We start from the raw sequence: 16,571 nt of genomic DNA, 5'->3' as shown, positions 1-16,571 counted from the left end.
CACTGTACTGGTTTGGGCTGGGATGGAGTTCGTTTTCTTCATTGCAGCCCATATGGTGCTGTGGTTTAGATGTGTGACCAAAGCAGCGTTGGTAACACACCAGTGTTTTAGCTAGGTCTAAATAGTGCTTACACAGCACCAAGACCTTCTCTGTTTCTTACTTTGCCCCCCCAGCAAGTAGGCTGGGAGGGGACAACACTGGGACAGACGGCCCAAACTGACCAAAGAGATCCCATACCATGTAACGCCATGCTCGGCAATAAAACTGGGGGGAGCAGCTTTTTTCAAAAACAGCCATCGCTCGGACACTGGCTGGGCATCGGTCTGCTGGTAGGAGGTGGTGACTGCCTACCTTTGCATCGCTTGGTGGGGGTTTTTTCGCCTTTACTTATTAAACTGTCTCTACCTCAACCCACGACTTTTCTCACCTTTGCCCTTCACGCCGTCTCCCCAGTTCTTCTGGGGGGCAAGGGGTGAGCGAGCAACTGGGTGAGGGCTTAGCTGCTGGCCAGGCTGAGCCCACTACATGCACAGTCACTCCTTCAGATTTAGAATCACACAATCTTTTGGGTTGGAAAAGACCTTTAAGAGAATCAAGGCCAACTGTTAACCTATCACTGCCAAGCCCACCACTAAACCATGTCCCCAAGCACCACATCTCCCCGGCTTTTGAATCCCCCCAGGGGTGGGGACTCAGCCCCTGCCCTGGGCAGCCTGGGCCAGGGCCTGACAGCCCTTTGGGGGAAGAAGTTTTTCCCAATACCCAACCCAACCCTGCCCTGGCGCAGCTTGAGGCCGTTCCCTCTCGTCCCAGCGCTTGTTCCTGGGGAGCAGAGACCGACCCCCCCGGCTCCAGCCTCCTTTCAGGCCGTTGCAGAGAGCGATGAGGGCTCCCCTCAGCCTCCTCTTCTCCAGGCTGAGCCCCCCCAGCTCCCCCAGCCGCTCCTCCCCAGCCTTGTGCTCCAGCCCCTGCCCCAGCCTCGCTGCCCTGCTCTGGCCACGCTCCAGCCCCTCCATGGCCGCCTTGGGGCGAGGGGCCCAACAATTTAATGCCTCTATTTCCAGATGAGAGATCCATTTGTACGGATAAATGAATCATTTTATGATTCAGGAGGAAGAGCCCCCCGGAGGCGGGAGCTCCTCCCCGCTCCCCGGCCCGGCAGGCGCAGGGGCTCCCCAGCAGCCGGGGCCCCGCTCCGCCGCGCCCGCTTCATCACCACGGACAGCGGCCGCCACCGCCCGCCCCGGCCCGGCCCCGCCGCGGCCCCCGCGCCCCCGCGCCGCGGTTCCCCTGCCCCAGGCGGGGCAGCTCCGGCCCCCGACCGCCTCCGGAGACCCCCCCAGCTGCCCTGTACAAACGGCCTGGAAATTCTGCCCTCCGCGACGCTTCCCCTGAACTTCTCCTTATACCTTTCAATTCCAACTGAAATTCAATTCTAATTTCTAACTCCAATCCAATTCAATTCCAATTCAATCCAATTCTAATTTCTAACTCCAATCCAATCCTAATTTCTAATTCCAATCCAATCCTAATTTCTAATTCCAATCCAATCCTAATTTCTAATTCCAAACCAATTTAATTTCTAATTCCAATTCAATCCAATTTTAATTTCTAAATCCAATTCTAACTTCTAATTCCAATCCAATTCAATTCTAATTTCTAATTCCAATCCCAATCCAATTCTGATTGATTTCTAATTCCAATCCAATTCTGATTTCTAATTCCAATCCAATTCTGATTTCTAATTCCAATTCTAACTTCTAATTCCAATCCCAATCCAACTCTGATTTCTAATTCCAATCCAATTCTAATTTCTAACTCCAATCCAATCCTAATTTCTAAATCCAATTCAATCCAATTCTAATTTCTAAATCCAATTCAATCCAATTCTAATTTCTAAATCCAATTCTAACTTCTAATTCCAATCCAATTCAATTCTAATTTCTAATTCCAACTTCTAATTCCAATCCAATCCAATTCTAACTTCTAATTCCAATCCCAATCCAACTCTCATTTCTAATTCCAATCCAATTCTAATTTCTAACTCTAATCCAATTCTAATTTCTAACCCCAATCCAATCCTAATTTCTAATTCCAATTCTAACTTCTAATTCCAAACCAATCCAATTCTAACTTCTAATTCCAATCCCAATCCAATTCTGATTTCTAATTCCAATCCGATTTCTAATTCCAATCCAATTCTGATTTCTAATTCCAATTCAATACTAATTTCTATTTCAAATCCAATTCTAATTTCTAATTCCAATTCTAACTTCTAATTCCAATCCAATTCAATTCTAACTTCTAATTCCAATCCAATTCAATTCTAATTTCTAATTCCAGTTGACTCAAGCTTTGCACACCCCACAAGTACCGCCACGTTTCACTCTGCCGCCTGGTTTTGCAAGAACCCACTCCACAGCCAGCGAGAGATTTTTTTAGAGTGAGATGGAACAAGAACTATTGCAGGACCAGATATTTTTTTTAAACAGGGAAATACCAAAATAGATCTATTCAAATCAATGTTTGTTTTCAAAAAACGTGTCCTTCCCACTCATTTTTCTTTTGTTTAACTTCTGCGCTATTTCCATTTCGGTGTAGGAGTCAATAGCCCACCCAGACGGTTTCAGGGCAGCGCGAGGGCTCTGGGTCGTACCCTAGGGTTGGTCCCTGGGAGGAAAGTGGTGATCATCGCCTCGGTCGGCTTCGGGAGCGCAGCAGAGATGACGAGGAGAGAACTGAACTGCGGGGGAAAAGGCAGAACGCGAACACAGAACCCCTTGAGCAACCCACGCTATTTTAAACTTCAGAAACCTGTTCTTACTCCTCTTCTCTAGCTGGTCGTAGGCTTCAGGGCAACAAGTACTACCCAATTCAGCCACAGGTTATAGCTGAAAATATCATTCTCCTGATGTAAGAGCAATAAGAGAAAAAGCATCCAGCGCGGCAGATAAAACTCGCCTGAAGGTCCAATGCGAGACCGCATCGCAAGAAATGAAGAACACCTCAAAAAGCTCAACACCTCGCGACCCACACTTCGAGCAGGTCTCTCCAAGCTGCCTTTCCTGAAGCGCAGGGCAGGGCGCTCTCGCACTTTAAGCACTGCAAATCCCAGCTCTCCCGCTGCACGCGCCGTCCGAAGGAAGCACCACCGCTGCCGGCGAGGCGACGCTTTGCGGTTCACAAAACCGACAGACTGCCGCTCTGAGGAAGCAGCAGCAGCAAGGGAGCACACCGAGGAATTAAAATTGCGATTACAAAATTCTGTCCCGATGCAAGCCTTTTCAACGCAAAGCATGGCTCTGTCACCCAGCCACGCGTCCCGCAGAAAAGGCCACGTATCTCATGCGCTACGCAGCAATTTCTCTTTTTCTAAATGAAGGATGGATACCAAACTGCCTTCCCAAGGAAGCACAGAAGTGGAGCATAGGAGACCCGGGCTGCTCAGTTCTCATACAACACTTGGCCCCTCTGCTGAGCCTGCTAACGAGAATTGGGACAATAGCGCAAAATAACCCCAAACTGAAACGCACCCCGTGTTCTACAGCCTATCCTGCATCTTTATGACACGCCGCACGGCAACGCGAATGAGCGAGGGGCAACCACCGTCTGAGACACTACCGATCACCCCCAAACCGTCCAGTCTCCTGGGTTTGATGTTGTACAGTTACCTCTTCATCCTCATCCTCATCTTCAACATCCAGGATACCCGAATCCTGCTCAGACATGGGGCTAGTGTTTTTTACCTCCAGATCTGAGCTTGCGCAGACTTCTTTCTTGGACTTCTTTCCCCCGCTTATCCTGGGATGCTGCGATACAATATTGTCCAGGTTTCTTTGCTGCTGCGCCTAGGAAAAAAAAAAAAAAACAGATTTCACATTTTACGATAGCATCCTTGGATTTATATTTTTTTCCAGCCAAAAGATGCAATCGGTCATGAAATATGACAAATGAGACAAAATAAAACACACACTTAATGGAACGTAGAAATGTTATGTTTTTCCTAACCCAGATATTCCAAAGAAACAGAAGATTCATTTCAAAACCATTCCAGGGATTATGCAACAATACAAACAATATTCTGACTCTTCACAAATCAAAATGCCAAACCCATCATACTGCCATATTGATCTATTTACAGCACAGATGCAGAAATATTAGCCCATAGGCCATGTGGTGACTGTCACAGGCTAAATTAAAGGACGTACTTAACCGTTGGATTTGTTCCTCTTTTCAACCCATGTCAGCACAAAACATTCCACATCTGGACCCCAGAGGTTCCTGAAAGCATTTTTGTGGTACCCCAGGAGAGCTTAATTGTACGTTGCTGATGTACAGAATGAGCTGTCAAAGGTATTGAACAAAAATTCGCTCGCTGGGAGAAGCGCCACGATTCAGGGAGCAAAACACACGGACTGGGCGGAGGTCCCGCCAACGGCTGTCGATACCTGTTCCTCGGCTTTGGGGTTTGTTTGCAGCCGAGGTCAACGCGTGTGCTCCGCTGCAAAAACTCACGGGGTTTCCTCGTTGTTCCCCAGCACAATATCTGACAGGAGACATGGTTTAGCCCCAACTGATCGAGAGAGTTGACCAAGAACTTCAAACTGAAGGGGAAGGGCGAGGAGGGGGGATGGCGTAGAGACGCTCTTCTCGCCGCAAGTGCCAAATCATGGCCAAAACAAGGGGAAAAAGGCCAAGCCAACGGATGCAGTGGTTCTGCACATGTGGGCTTATGCTCTGGTGTAACTAGAAACTAAACACTCTGAAAAACTGAAATTTATATGGATATGTGCACACAGATTTATAGGATCCCTTCCATATTTTTCTATAAATTTTTTATGTAGAAGAAGAAAGGTATATGGAAATCATCCAGATGTCTTTCTGAAAGTGTTATTTTAGATGGTAGGTCTCTTTTCAAAAAAGAATGAGTTTCATATATATTTCATTTATTAATAAAAACTATTTCTAGTGATTACCTGTACAACCCGAATCAAACCTGCACCCATGTATTTTATTGCTCCCCTTCAACAGGGGACAAATGAGGTGGCAGAAGGGGACCATCCCCTGCCCACACCAACGACAGCCTGGCTTTAGAAGGGAGAAGGAATACTAGAAATCGTATTGTAGATACTGGTGTCAGTGAAACAAACTGTGCTAGGAAAACAATGGAGAATTAAAACAAGTGGAACCTATAAATAAAAAAAAAAAAGAAACAAACCACCAACTAATTACTTTTGCTACCTGAACTGCAGAAAGTAGAAAGCTCTATCCAGAGCACAAGCCTTCAAAATTATTTCCTTTTAAACACTTAAAAGTATTAATATCTTACAAAAATAATTTATGAGCAAGTTTTATTTTGACAGCCTCTCTCAGCCCAACTCCCTTTTGAATCCCTCCTTGGGAAGAAAGACCCCATCAGAGACCGATCACTTGTGTAGTTTCTAGATCTGAAGAATATTAAAATCCAAGCGTGGCACGGATACCCCAACCCTTGCAAAATCCAGCGGGCCCTACCGTTGTGTAAGGCAAAGTGCCCTTCCCACCGCGCACATGCAATTGGCTTCGTCTTAATTAATGAACACGGCAATTGATAATAAAATTAAATATATATAGCTGACACTGGCCGTGGTGGCACCAGGCGCTGGCGCTGAACCTCACATGATGCGCAGCCCTGTGCCATGCCATAGCACAATCTTGACCTCTAGTGGTTGGAAAGCAGTAGTATCGTTGACGTTGACTACAAGTGCTCTTAGAAGAGAAGTAACGGCTGAGCAAGGGGACTACCAACCAAGCCTATTAAAAAGATCTCTTCAGGGATAAGTCTCAACAATAGGGATTTTTGCAACAAAGCCCCAGGAAAAGGTCCGTGTGAACACTGCTGAAGACAAGTTTTGCTAGCAACGTCAATACTTGAAGCAGTTGGGGAAAAAGTGGTATTTTTTGCATTAGAAATCTCAAACTTCAGAGGCAAAACTCTATAGAAAGACATTGCAACATCATATAAAGAGAATTAGGACTTCAAAAAGGGGAGTGAGCATTTGGTCCTTCTGAAGCCCACACAACAAAGAGATTCGAGGCTCGATTCCACTCTCAGATACGCCCATTTATGACATAAGTTACTCAACTGAAGCGTAATGAAGTTATAACACTGAATCCACTGTAAATTACACCAAAAGCAAGCCCAGTGTACTCATTAAAATCTCTCAAATTTATGTAATCTTTTTCCCTCTAGAAAGGGAAGAAATCAAAGAATGGGAAAATGCAAAGTTTTGGATAAAACATTGTGCTTGAAACGGATCGTTAAACAGGGCGTAGCAAGATCACAGCAGAAAAAGTGGTCATGGGAGAGGAAAAATCTGGGCTCGCAAGCTGAAGGATGCTGCCGCCAGCTCTGAACTTCGCTGTCAAAGCCCTAAGCATGTAACATTCAGCATTTTAGGCTGAACACAGAATTAGTCTCAACAGAGGACCTTGTGGACGTGTTCTCTGGAGACACATTATCTTGCTCCCCGATCTCTTTTTAAACAAGAGGTACTAATGTCATCCTTCAGCTTTGACTATGCTCATACGAGGAGTACGGGAGTACGTAACACCTACTAACCAGCTGTCAATATTGATAAGATCCAGATCAAATATTAGTAAGATCTGAATCAAAACCCCAAAGTCAAGAAAGTCTGTCCTTCCAGAAAAAGCCATCGCTCTACGCCAAAGAGCTCAACATCCAAATTCAAACACCACGTTTTGCATTTTGCATACGTTAAATGCAAATAAACTGAAGTTTATCAAGAGAAAAATTTTGACCTGAATTAAAGTCCAGGGACCTACTGGGAAAAAGAAAAAAGGGAAAAAAAAAGTATGTCCCACGTCCCAGAGATCCACAAAACGCAGCCAGAGAGATGCTCCCAATGGCACAAACGCGCTGCAGCCTACCAAGAGCGATTTTTACCTTTAGGAATTTGGGGCGGGGAGGAGAGGGAAGTTCTAAATTAGGAGAGATTTTCCAGGGATTTCTATCTTAAAGACCGACAAACACCCCCAAAGTAACCCCGTTGATGTTTATTCCCTTCCAGCACACCGCTGCACATCACAGCAGGTAACCCCCATCTCGCACGGCCGCCGCTCCGTCGTACGATGGGCACAGCCCATCAATAGCCGGCTGGGAGCCCGAGGAGCCGGCGCGATGCAAGCAGAGCCCATAACCTAGGTGTTACGCTAGAACGACACAACGTACACGCCAGAAAAAATAGTAATTGCTTTTCCATTAACAGGAGGGCATTTCCCCCGCCCCCACTCTTGGCAGGAAACAATCTGGACTGAAGTGACCTATAAGTGAGAAATATCAAATTTTCTTTAACTTCGGCAGGCTTGGGTGAAGTCACCGAGGTTTCAGTTTCACCTTGAGAGAAAGAGCGAGCTGGGGAGAGGCCCAGAGGAAGCAACTAAGGAGAAATTTGGGCTTAACCGCCAAGGAACTCCCCGCTCCTGCCCCCATCTCGTTACCCGCACCTTCCCGGGCTGGGGGTGCGGCAGAACAACTCTGCAATATATTTGACATCGCACATAAAGGATGAAAAATGACCTGCAGAGCAGGCACATTTGGATTTTAATGTTCTGTTTCACATAAAGGCATCTGTAGGGAGCCCAATGAAGAGGCACACTTTAGAAACCACATCAAAGCGCAGGCGACACTCCAGCGTGCCCTCTGAAAACGGAGGGACCTGGGGCTACGGGGGAGGCGAAAAGCCCTCAAGGGACAAAAATCAAATAAAAAATCCCCTTACCTTTTGGTGTGGTTTACATGAAAGCAAGTGCATTTTTGTATTATTCTGTAAAATTGCCTCTATTATACAAGACTATCAATCTCTTGCCTCTCTGCTTAATGTGACAATAAAAAAAAAAAGGTAAGAAACCAAATGTCTGCTCGTAGCAAACGTTACATTTAGCAATAACACACAAAGCGTTTGGTTCACGTAGCTGAAACTCTCTCCAAGCGCAGCTACTTTCTTCATCCAGGCAACCAGCACCGCAGCCGGGCAGCCTCCTCGCAGCACAGGAACACCCCACGCCGCTCTGACACGGCAGAAATCCCGGCCCCCTGACAGCAATGCTATTTCCAGGCTGGTCGATATAAGAAGCAAAGGCAGTTTCCACCTCCAGGTTCAGGTTTAGGTCAGTGACCTACGTTTGCTGTCGTAACCGGACCGAGGCTGGCCATCGGGCAGTCTAGGAGACCTTCATCTCCACAGCTGAGAAGTTGGTAGCTTTTGTTGGCTGAATGCCACCTGAAGAATCGATCTCTTTTGTTGTTGTTCCTTGAGAAACAGAGAATCAACAGAACAAGGGAAGAAAGCACTTCTGCCTTTATTACAAGTTTTCTCTCCCCAGCCATCCGCTTCTTTTCCGTTACCTGTACGCCACTCAACCAAGTGCTCAGCCTCGCAGGACGTGGCTTTGGGGGTTTCCCCTTCAAGCCCGTCATACAAGAGTCCTAAATACGAGTCCCCAGTATGAGTCCACCCTGAAATGGCTGCCACGAGCTTTGGAGCAGCAACTCCACCTTCACCACCCATCGCAACTCAACCAAGCCAACCCAACCGACCAAGCGCGCAGACGCAATGTTCTGCACGAGAAATTAAACGCATTGGCTTAAAACACTAGGGAAAAGTAGTAGTTGATTTTTTTTGTAGCTGAATTTTCAAAGTAACTTGACCGCTTGGCATCAAGCGAACACGGCCCCATACCCGCAACGCCGACCTGCGTAGCTGAGCTGGGGAATGACATGGAGTAGCAGAGCAGGTCGTGGACTCCCCCAGGCTCTGCCTACAGAAGCCATACCCACCATAAGGGAAAGTTGTTATACCACCTACATGGGGAACGAGCTCCTTTAAAACTCAAGTAGCTTTTTATAGGGTTTTTATAACTTCGCCTTGTTTTCTGCATGGGTTTGCCAACGCGTGAGCGTGTCTTACCTCCCGTCACCTCCACCCACCAATGAACTGACAATATTTACTTTCTAGAAGAATCTAATTAGCTCTTTCCTGATGAGAAAGTAGATAAGGCACAGCAAAAAAAGAGGGTTTATTATTTACACGGGATTGAAGTACCGCTGTGGTTAGCTTCGGTGGTTTTGATTAGTTACTGCACATTTGCTGCTGCGATTGTTTTATAGACCCCTCTAATGGGCTGAGGCACAGAACTTTAAAATATTGTTTCCCAATATCCCTAGGAATGGGATACATATTCCTTAAACAATATTACAAAAAAAGGCAGACTGGCTACAGGGGAAGAAAAAAAGAAAGTTAATAAAAAATGACAGTAGGGCTGGCTCCCCGCCAAAGACCCATTCAAAAGTTATAAAATCCCCCTTCGATCAGATAAAAGCACGGATTATTATTGCAAGGTGTAAACTCAACACACTGACACGGTTTCTGGTTTGAGTTTTAACGAAAAGCCCGTCGCTTGTCAAGATGATAAGAGTTTTTGCCGATCTGCTCTCTCGGCGTTAACTGCTTATCAGAGAAAACAATTTGTCGGAGGTTTGTCTGACAAAGTTCACCACCAGCACAGGAAACGAGGACCGAGAACGTGATTATTTTAACTCGATTCCTGGTCATTAAAAAAAAATAAGTTTAGAAATGCAGCATTCAACAAGTTTGCTCTGCCCAACACCCTGCACAGACTTTGCTTCAACCTCCCACTTCTCCTTCCCTAAAAACGACTCCTCCACCTCGGCCCACCCGGTGCTAAAATCCAGCTCATGATACTGATATTCCCAAATATCAGTTTTGCTCAAATATGAATTTTTGGCACCAAGTGTGCAATGGGGAACAGGCAATTCTCCCTTTGCTTTTGCTTTCACCCAGTGATTTATCTTCACCCCCACGCTCCTGCTCCTTCTCCTTACCCGCAAGACGAGGTCAGGATTATTTATATCGTCAGAGTTCGTTGCAAAGAGTAACTTGGTTAATTCAGCATTTTATACAACACCTATTAAACCCCATCTGTTCTTTGGGGAAGCTCCTGCAGCCCAGGACTTGGAGAAAGGAACGATCAAGACTCTCCTTTCCTAGGAGCTGTAAAAAGAGGTTTATCACATTAGCATTGATAAAAAGACTTAGGCAAGCAAGTCCTCCAGGTCAGCTGTACAATAAAAGACCAAAAGCCATTTTTTAAGAAGTCCTTTATTGAGCAAAGTGTTGATTTACACTTCTGTGTGATCTAGCCTCGAGAACAAGATATCTGCAGGCAGGCATCAAAAGTAGCTCAGTTATGCGATTACAAAGTTTATTTATCACATTTACACGGAGTGGAGAAGCTGAAAATTAGATAAGCGGACTAAAAGGGAGGAGGACGGCTGTTCTACAAAGTATTTCAAACACATTAAAGACCGTGGCCCTGACAACTCCACAGCTCGGGTCTTTGTTTAATCAGTCCCCAGCACTTCACGAGCCGGGCTGAGATAAATAGTTTACTGCTCCCTGTTAAGCAACTGGATGCATATTCTTTGATTAACTTTTACCAACGATTTAAAATTCCTTTTTAAACGCTGAGCGCCTTCATACGAAATCCCCTGCTATATGCAATACTATAAAGCACGCTCTGATGTTGGGGGTTTTTTAATGCTGCCTTTTCACATAACATTGAAAAGGCATCTCACTCCCTGATGAGACTTAATCATGACTCAAAGCACAAGTGGGAACTCCCACACTTGGGTTTAACCTCTCGTTAGCCTAATTGCAACCGACCCAAACCCCGCCAAGTAAGAGAGGGAGCAGCAAGGTAATGGCAACCAGAACCCGTTGGAGGTGAGAGGGTTCAACTCTCACCCTCCCCGTCCCAGAATAACTCAACGTGCACACAACCGTGTGGGACCAAGCCTCACCTTTAAGTACTCTCTCATGCACTGGGGACTAGTAATTATTTTCTACGCGAGGGTTTGTTTCAACACGCTCTCTGACGATCAGGGCATGATGGTGGTAATAGGGGGTTTTTCGCTGAAACTATTAAAAAGGAAAAATCCAGACAAAAGGCTTGCTTTCCCAGAGACCAGCGTCAGAAGAAAAGGGGATGCAGATGGAGAAGGGAGGGAAGAACTAGAGGGACAGTCTGGGGCTTTGACTTAAGGACATGCTATGCCCCACGCTTGCTTGGGCTCCGTGCTTCCATTAACGATAACCACAGCGAAGCACTGGAGCTTGCAGCAAGCAGCCAACGTAGCACCAAGGCAATGTCCTCCTGCATCTGAAAGCACTCAACTCAAAGAGGTCTCCAGCCCCCGGCACCATCACCCCCAACATGGGAATATTCCCAGCTCAATACCCAAAGCCTGCAGGCAGCTCCAGCAGCAAATGACGGCACACCAACCCTCACCTCTCTTTAAATCAACTTGGGCAACCCCCCAGTTGCTGTCCTATGCCTCCGACCTTGCCCAAGGAAGTTGCAACTATCACACCTACAGCAATTTAGGGTAAAAAGAAGTCATAGATTAGATCTCACAAAAGCTTGAAGGCATGCTGGACTGTGAAGCTTTTCAGGGGTTGATACGTGGGTAATTCTGGAAAAACAATCAGAGCGTGCTTACAACCGCTGCTTCAGCTTGGCGATACCACTGTGCGAGGTCCGACACGCTACAGGGCCCTCACGCACTCTCATAAACCACGGCAAGGCAAATGAAAAGTTTTGCATGAGCCATTTCCAACATTTCTCAATGGTTTTACTCTCATTTTTCCTTCCCACTGTCTAGGGGGTACCAGCCACTTAAAGCTACTGGTATACTAAGGAACGCGCTGCCTAATATCCCCAATTTTACAGGTCAAGAACTGCAACAGAGGAAGGGCTGCTCACTCAGCCCGGACAGCAAACAAGGATTACAGCTCATCTGTGCTCGGGTCTCTGCTCCACACTTATTTACCTTGACCACACTGACCCTCAAAAAGTTATACGGTGAAAAGGGCATTAACCCTCGTAGCCTGGCCTCAGATTAAACCCTTTTATTCTGTTCTCTGTGAGAGTTCCCCAACTGCTGTTTCACACACCCTCTCTCTGGGCCTTGTCAAGCATTTTGGAGATAAGTTTCCTTTCAAGATTCTGCTTTTGTTTCCATTTATCAGTCTGGTTTGGGTTTTTTCAAGATTCTGAGAAACCGGCAACATTCAAAGCACCTATCTTAGATGGTCCCGATTATCCTGGAACACACAGAGACTCATCTAAATACCAGGATAAAGCCCTGAGTGGTGAGTCCTGGGCAAAACTTTTTTTTTTTTTTTTTTTTGGCTTTTCCACAAGGCAGCTTTTAAGTCTTCTAAATCAGATCTGGGAAGATCTGCACAGCAGATACAGCGAGTTAGGATCTAACTCGCTGTCCAGATCGACACTCAGGAACTATCCTCACTCATACTCGCGATAATCTGAGACAACAGGTTCCACAGCTGGTCCTCAACTGCATCAAAGCAGTGGGCAGCCTTCCACCAATTCAAGCAAGGGCACAGATCTTCTCTTCCAACCTTCTTCCATGAGACAGAATCTGTACTAATACGCTCTCGGCAACGGCTCAAAGTAATGTCATCAAAGACATGGGCACCGATGACTCATCTGTTCTGAGATGCACCCAAAGGCACTTTCACAAACTCTTACGGGCGCTGAACTCCACGCCCTGACAATGCAACGGATCACGCCAGGATGAGATCTGGGTTAGACGGGCCAGGAGCGTTAAGGACAGCAAAGGACCGCAACGGACAGCCTAACGGGACACGCTCCATCACTGGAGACCTAAGAACACACTTGATGACTGCATGCTAGAGATGGGCTCCGTAACATCAATCATGTCTAGGAAGAACCTGTTGGACTAGAAGATGTCTTGAGAGCTTCACTATCCTGTTTTCTGTGATAGAGAATTATCTTTCCAGTGGTAGGCTAAAGTTGCTCACCCAAACTGCTGTCCGCTTCAGAGAGGGCGGTGTTATAAGGACAACCTCAGAGCTCTGTACCAACGTATCAAAGAGTTGAGCAGCAAGACGGGGCAAGGATCACAGCAGCTAAAGACTGACTTCTAAAATCTAAAGAAACCCCTACTAGATAGTTCATATCTCTCGGGGAACACAGACAGCAGCAGTACCTCCACCTTAAGAAGATTTGAGAAGAAAATTATTAAAAAAAAAAAAAAAGAGAGAGAGAGAGAGAGAGAAATCCTTCTTGGAACAAAGAATATTTCATTCTGTTTAGGAATAACCCCTATGGTTTTTTTGATGAGAAACCCACAAAGCAGATGCCAAAAGGACTGAGCCACAAAGACTAGCTTTTCTTGTTAAGAACTAAATGGCTTTTTCAAGAATAATCATCTTCTCCATGATCCATGAGCTTTAGGGTAGTAGCAGAAGAAAGCAGAACATTATTTTGTTATTTCTGGTTTTAATTAATCAGAGAATTAAATAGCCACTGCTTCTCCAAACATGTTGACTGTAAGGGGTATTTAATCCCCATATGAAAAGTTTCACTGAAAATGACTTTACAGAAGAGCTTAAATTTCATTTGGCTTCCTTCGTTTCACACAGATTCCTCTGACACTGTGGAATATTCTGTTGATAAACAGGTTTTTTCTAAGCAGTTCTGCACCAAGGATAAGACTGCTGGGCACGAGGCTTGGGAATTTAGAGAAGAGATTACAGGAGAGAAGAATGGAATTACACATTCATCACCCAGTATTACTCTCCAAAACCCTCTCTCCAAACTCAAACTTTTTTTTGTGGTCTTTTTTAACATAAAAATGCATTTAGTCAACATATTACATAGTGCTTCTCTACCACAGTATGTTCCCAAGATTCTTCTCCCCACATCGATAAGTAATATTTTGTTTGTATTACAATTTTTAGCACTGAAACTAGAAAGACTGCAAATACACATAGATAAATCAAAACTTGATCTCATCTTGCTTCTGTAAGTTGACACAGCATTCATCCTTTAAAGCAGCAGAAGTTACTGCTGAATTAATTAAAATTACCCACTAAAAAAAAAAATAAAAAATCTATATTCAGAGTCTCCAAACTTTCAGAATTCAAAACCAGAAAAATCAGGCAAGGCCCTAAAACTGCGATTTACTGGACATGATCTGCCCTCTAAAGGCTAATGGGGAAACTGCAGAGAACTTTTCCGCCAGAAATAAAGACCTGAAAGCGTTATACATCCCCTTATTTTCTTTTTCTTTACCTCCCTGCCCTCTCCCTCACAACCTACCTACTGTTCAACCACTCAAAAGGATCCCAGGTTCAACTTGACCAACGCCTGCCGGGGCTCAGCCCCCCCAGTGACAATCCTGGCCTCATTAAACTCAAAGACCACTCTGCTCTTGCCCTAGCGGAGCCAAGACCTTACTCCTACAGGTACAGTTCTCTTCACTGCTGAGAGAGATGAGTATTAGGCATAAATAAGATTTAACCAGACACCAGGCTGAATGCCATCTGTTTTACAGTTTGGTATAATTTTGCAAGTCACTGGCCAGGACAACGGCACCGATGTTGCAGCATTACCCCACCAGTTTGCTAACAATATACATAATGTTTGGCCCAACCATTCAAAAAAATCCTGCAAATGAGTCTTTGACCTCAATACTATTGACGCTTCCATCTTAAACAAGAAGTCAGCTGCAGCTGGAGGACGGGAGGCCGTTCGAGCTGGCTTTCCACTCCTCGTTTCGTAAGAGGCAATATAGGCAGCCATTCCGGTCCCCCGAGCCATCAGCTGTTCCAGGCTGACGGGCCTCAACAACGTCCCTTGTGGCACAATGGGTTTTTGGTTATTTGAAGCCTGTTCCTCTCAATCAAAATATCCTCGTCCTCGACAGCCCTACTAAAAAGCAAGAGATGGAAAAGCTCAGCGCTGCCATTCACTAGATCCAAATACGCATCTTTTGTTCCCATTATGTATTATTTCACAAACTCTCCTTATGAATTCAGAAAGCGTGATCTCGCACAAAGCACTTACACAAATTAAATGCATATTTCATAGAACAAATGTTTTAATACTGCACGCTGTGCCTTTACATTGCAATTACTCACTACCAGTACAACACGGAGCAGAAGAGGAGCCGTGGTAGGACCACAGCTGCCCAGAAGCGATCACCTGAACGTCGATACAGAAATTTGCCGTAACCAAATACATCGCCAGCCTGGAAACTGGTAATCTCACTTTGTGTGCAATCATTATAACACAGCCATATCGCTTTTCTAAGGCCAGGAGTGGGTTTTTGGATCTAGACATCTTCAAAGCTGCCTGCTTAGTTCTCCCTCTGAATTCCCTACGCAGGGATCCTAAATGGGATCCAGGGTGTTAGTATCCTCAATCGACATTAACGGCATTCACAAGTGTTTCGTCCTTTCCAGACAGGTTGCTTTCGTTAGGGCACCTTCATAAGGATTAGAATAATCCACTATTCTGGATTGACATTTTTGGCCAAAGTACCTGCCAAAGAAGATGTGACGTACGACGTTAGCCCATCTTGTCTGGAAAGGGATTTTCTGTTGAATTTCAGCTGAATTCACTGAAGTCATCATTGGGGTTTATAAATCAGCAGTACTCTTTGGTGACAAACTTCCTTCAGAGCAACGTGTGGTACACAAGAGAGGAGCCCAACCTGGAGGCATTTTTTCAAAGCCCTAATTCTGCCTCTCCCCCCTCGAATACATTTTTTAAGAATATTCAAGAAGAAAAAGAAAATGCCCAGTTTCCAGGGCATCATTTCTTATCCTCATAAAGCACTTTACGATGGTTTAAAGACTGACATTTCAAACCATTTCACCATTGCCACACTTCCAACAGCATGGAAGTACTAGCACGAAAATGACAATGAGAAAAAAGAAGAGTGGGAGGGAAGCAGGCATTTAAATTATCTGGAACAGAAAACTACCATCTCTGCAAAACAAGTTTTAATCCCTCAAGCACCAAGCAACTCCCACAAGTTTCCACGAAGCTCTTCTGTACTTTAATGCCTCTTCAACCATTCCAGTCAAGTAATCCGTTTAATTTAATCAGGCTTCCCTAACAACCTGTTTTCAAGAAAAAAATAAGGCAAAGCCTATCTAATATAACACACGCTGCCAGTGATAACTCAGCATTTAGGCAGAGGTTTCACCCAAAGACACCAAGGGGTCTCCCAGCAGGAACGTGTTGTCGCTATTTTATGGACGTGGTAAAGAAATCCTTGCTCAAAAAAAAAAAAAAAAAAATTAAAAACTTTTAGAAAAATCCAAGTGACAAAAATCCCATGGACTGAGCCTGGATTTGCAGGATTGAAATGCTGAGGAGTTTTTCCAGGGCGTCAGAATTAGCAGAGCAAGAGCCAGCGCCGCTCCCTACCAGCTCACCAGGCCTTCTTCTGGCCACCAGGTAAGGCGTCCTTCCCACACTGCCAGGCCCTGCTTGCCTACGTTTAAAACCCGCAGACTTCAAAATTGCAATCACATTTTTAAAAGACCAAAATAAACAGCAGCTTGTACAAAAAAAGGGCAATTAGAAAGTTCGCATTCCTCCAACTTCTCGTTAGTAAAAGTTTTATAACACTCCAACATGTGGCACTCCG

General features: G+C 45.2%; 1 protein-coding gene across 2 annotated transcripts in view; it reads right to left on the bottom strand.

Annotated features, from left to right (window-relative positions):
- Nucleotides 1–16,571, bottom strand: part of EXOC6B (exocyst complex component 6B) — a 304,900-nt gene that overhangs the window by 155,601 nt on the left and 132,728 nt on the right. Inside the window, exon 7 of one of the 2 annotated variants that reach the window (XM_082315216.1) lies at nucleotides 3,673–3,849. In XM_082315216.1, the coding sequence (XP_082171342.1) occupies nucleotides 3,673–3,849 (177 nt within the window). The remainder of the gene's footprint in view (nucleotides 1–3,672; nucleotides 3,850–16,571) is intronic. The other variant, XM_082315217.1, reaches the window with a different exon arrangement.

Source organism: Platalea leucorodia (genome assembly GCF_965183815.1).
Source record: "Platalea leucorodia genome assembly, chromosome: 6".
NCBI classification, from domain to species: Eukaryota; Metazoa; Chordata; class Aves; order Pelecaniformes; family Threskiornithidae; genus Platalea; species Platalea leucorodia.
This window is presented reverse-complemented; position numbering and strand designations above follow the sequence as displayed.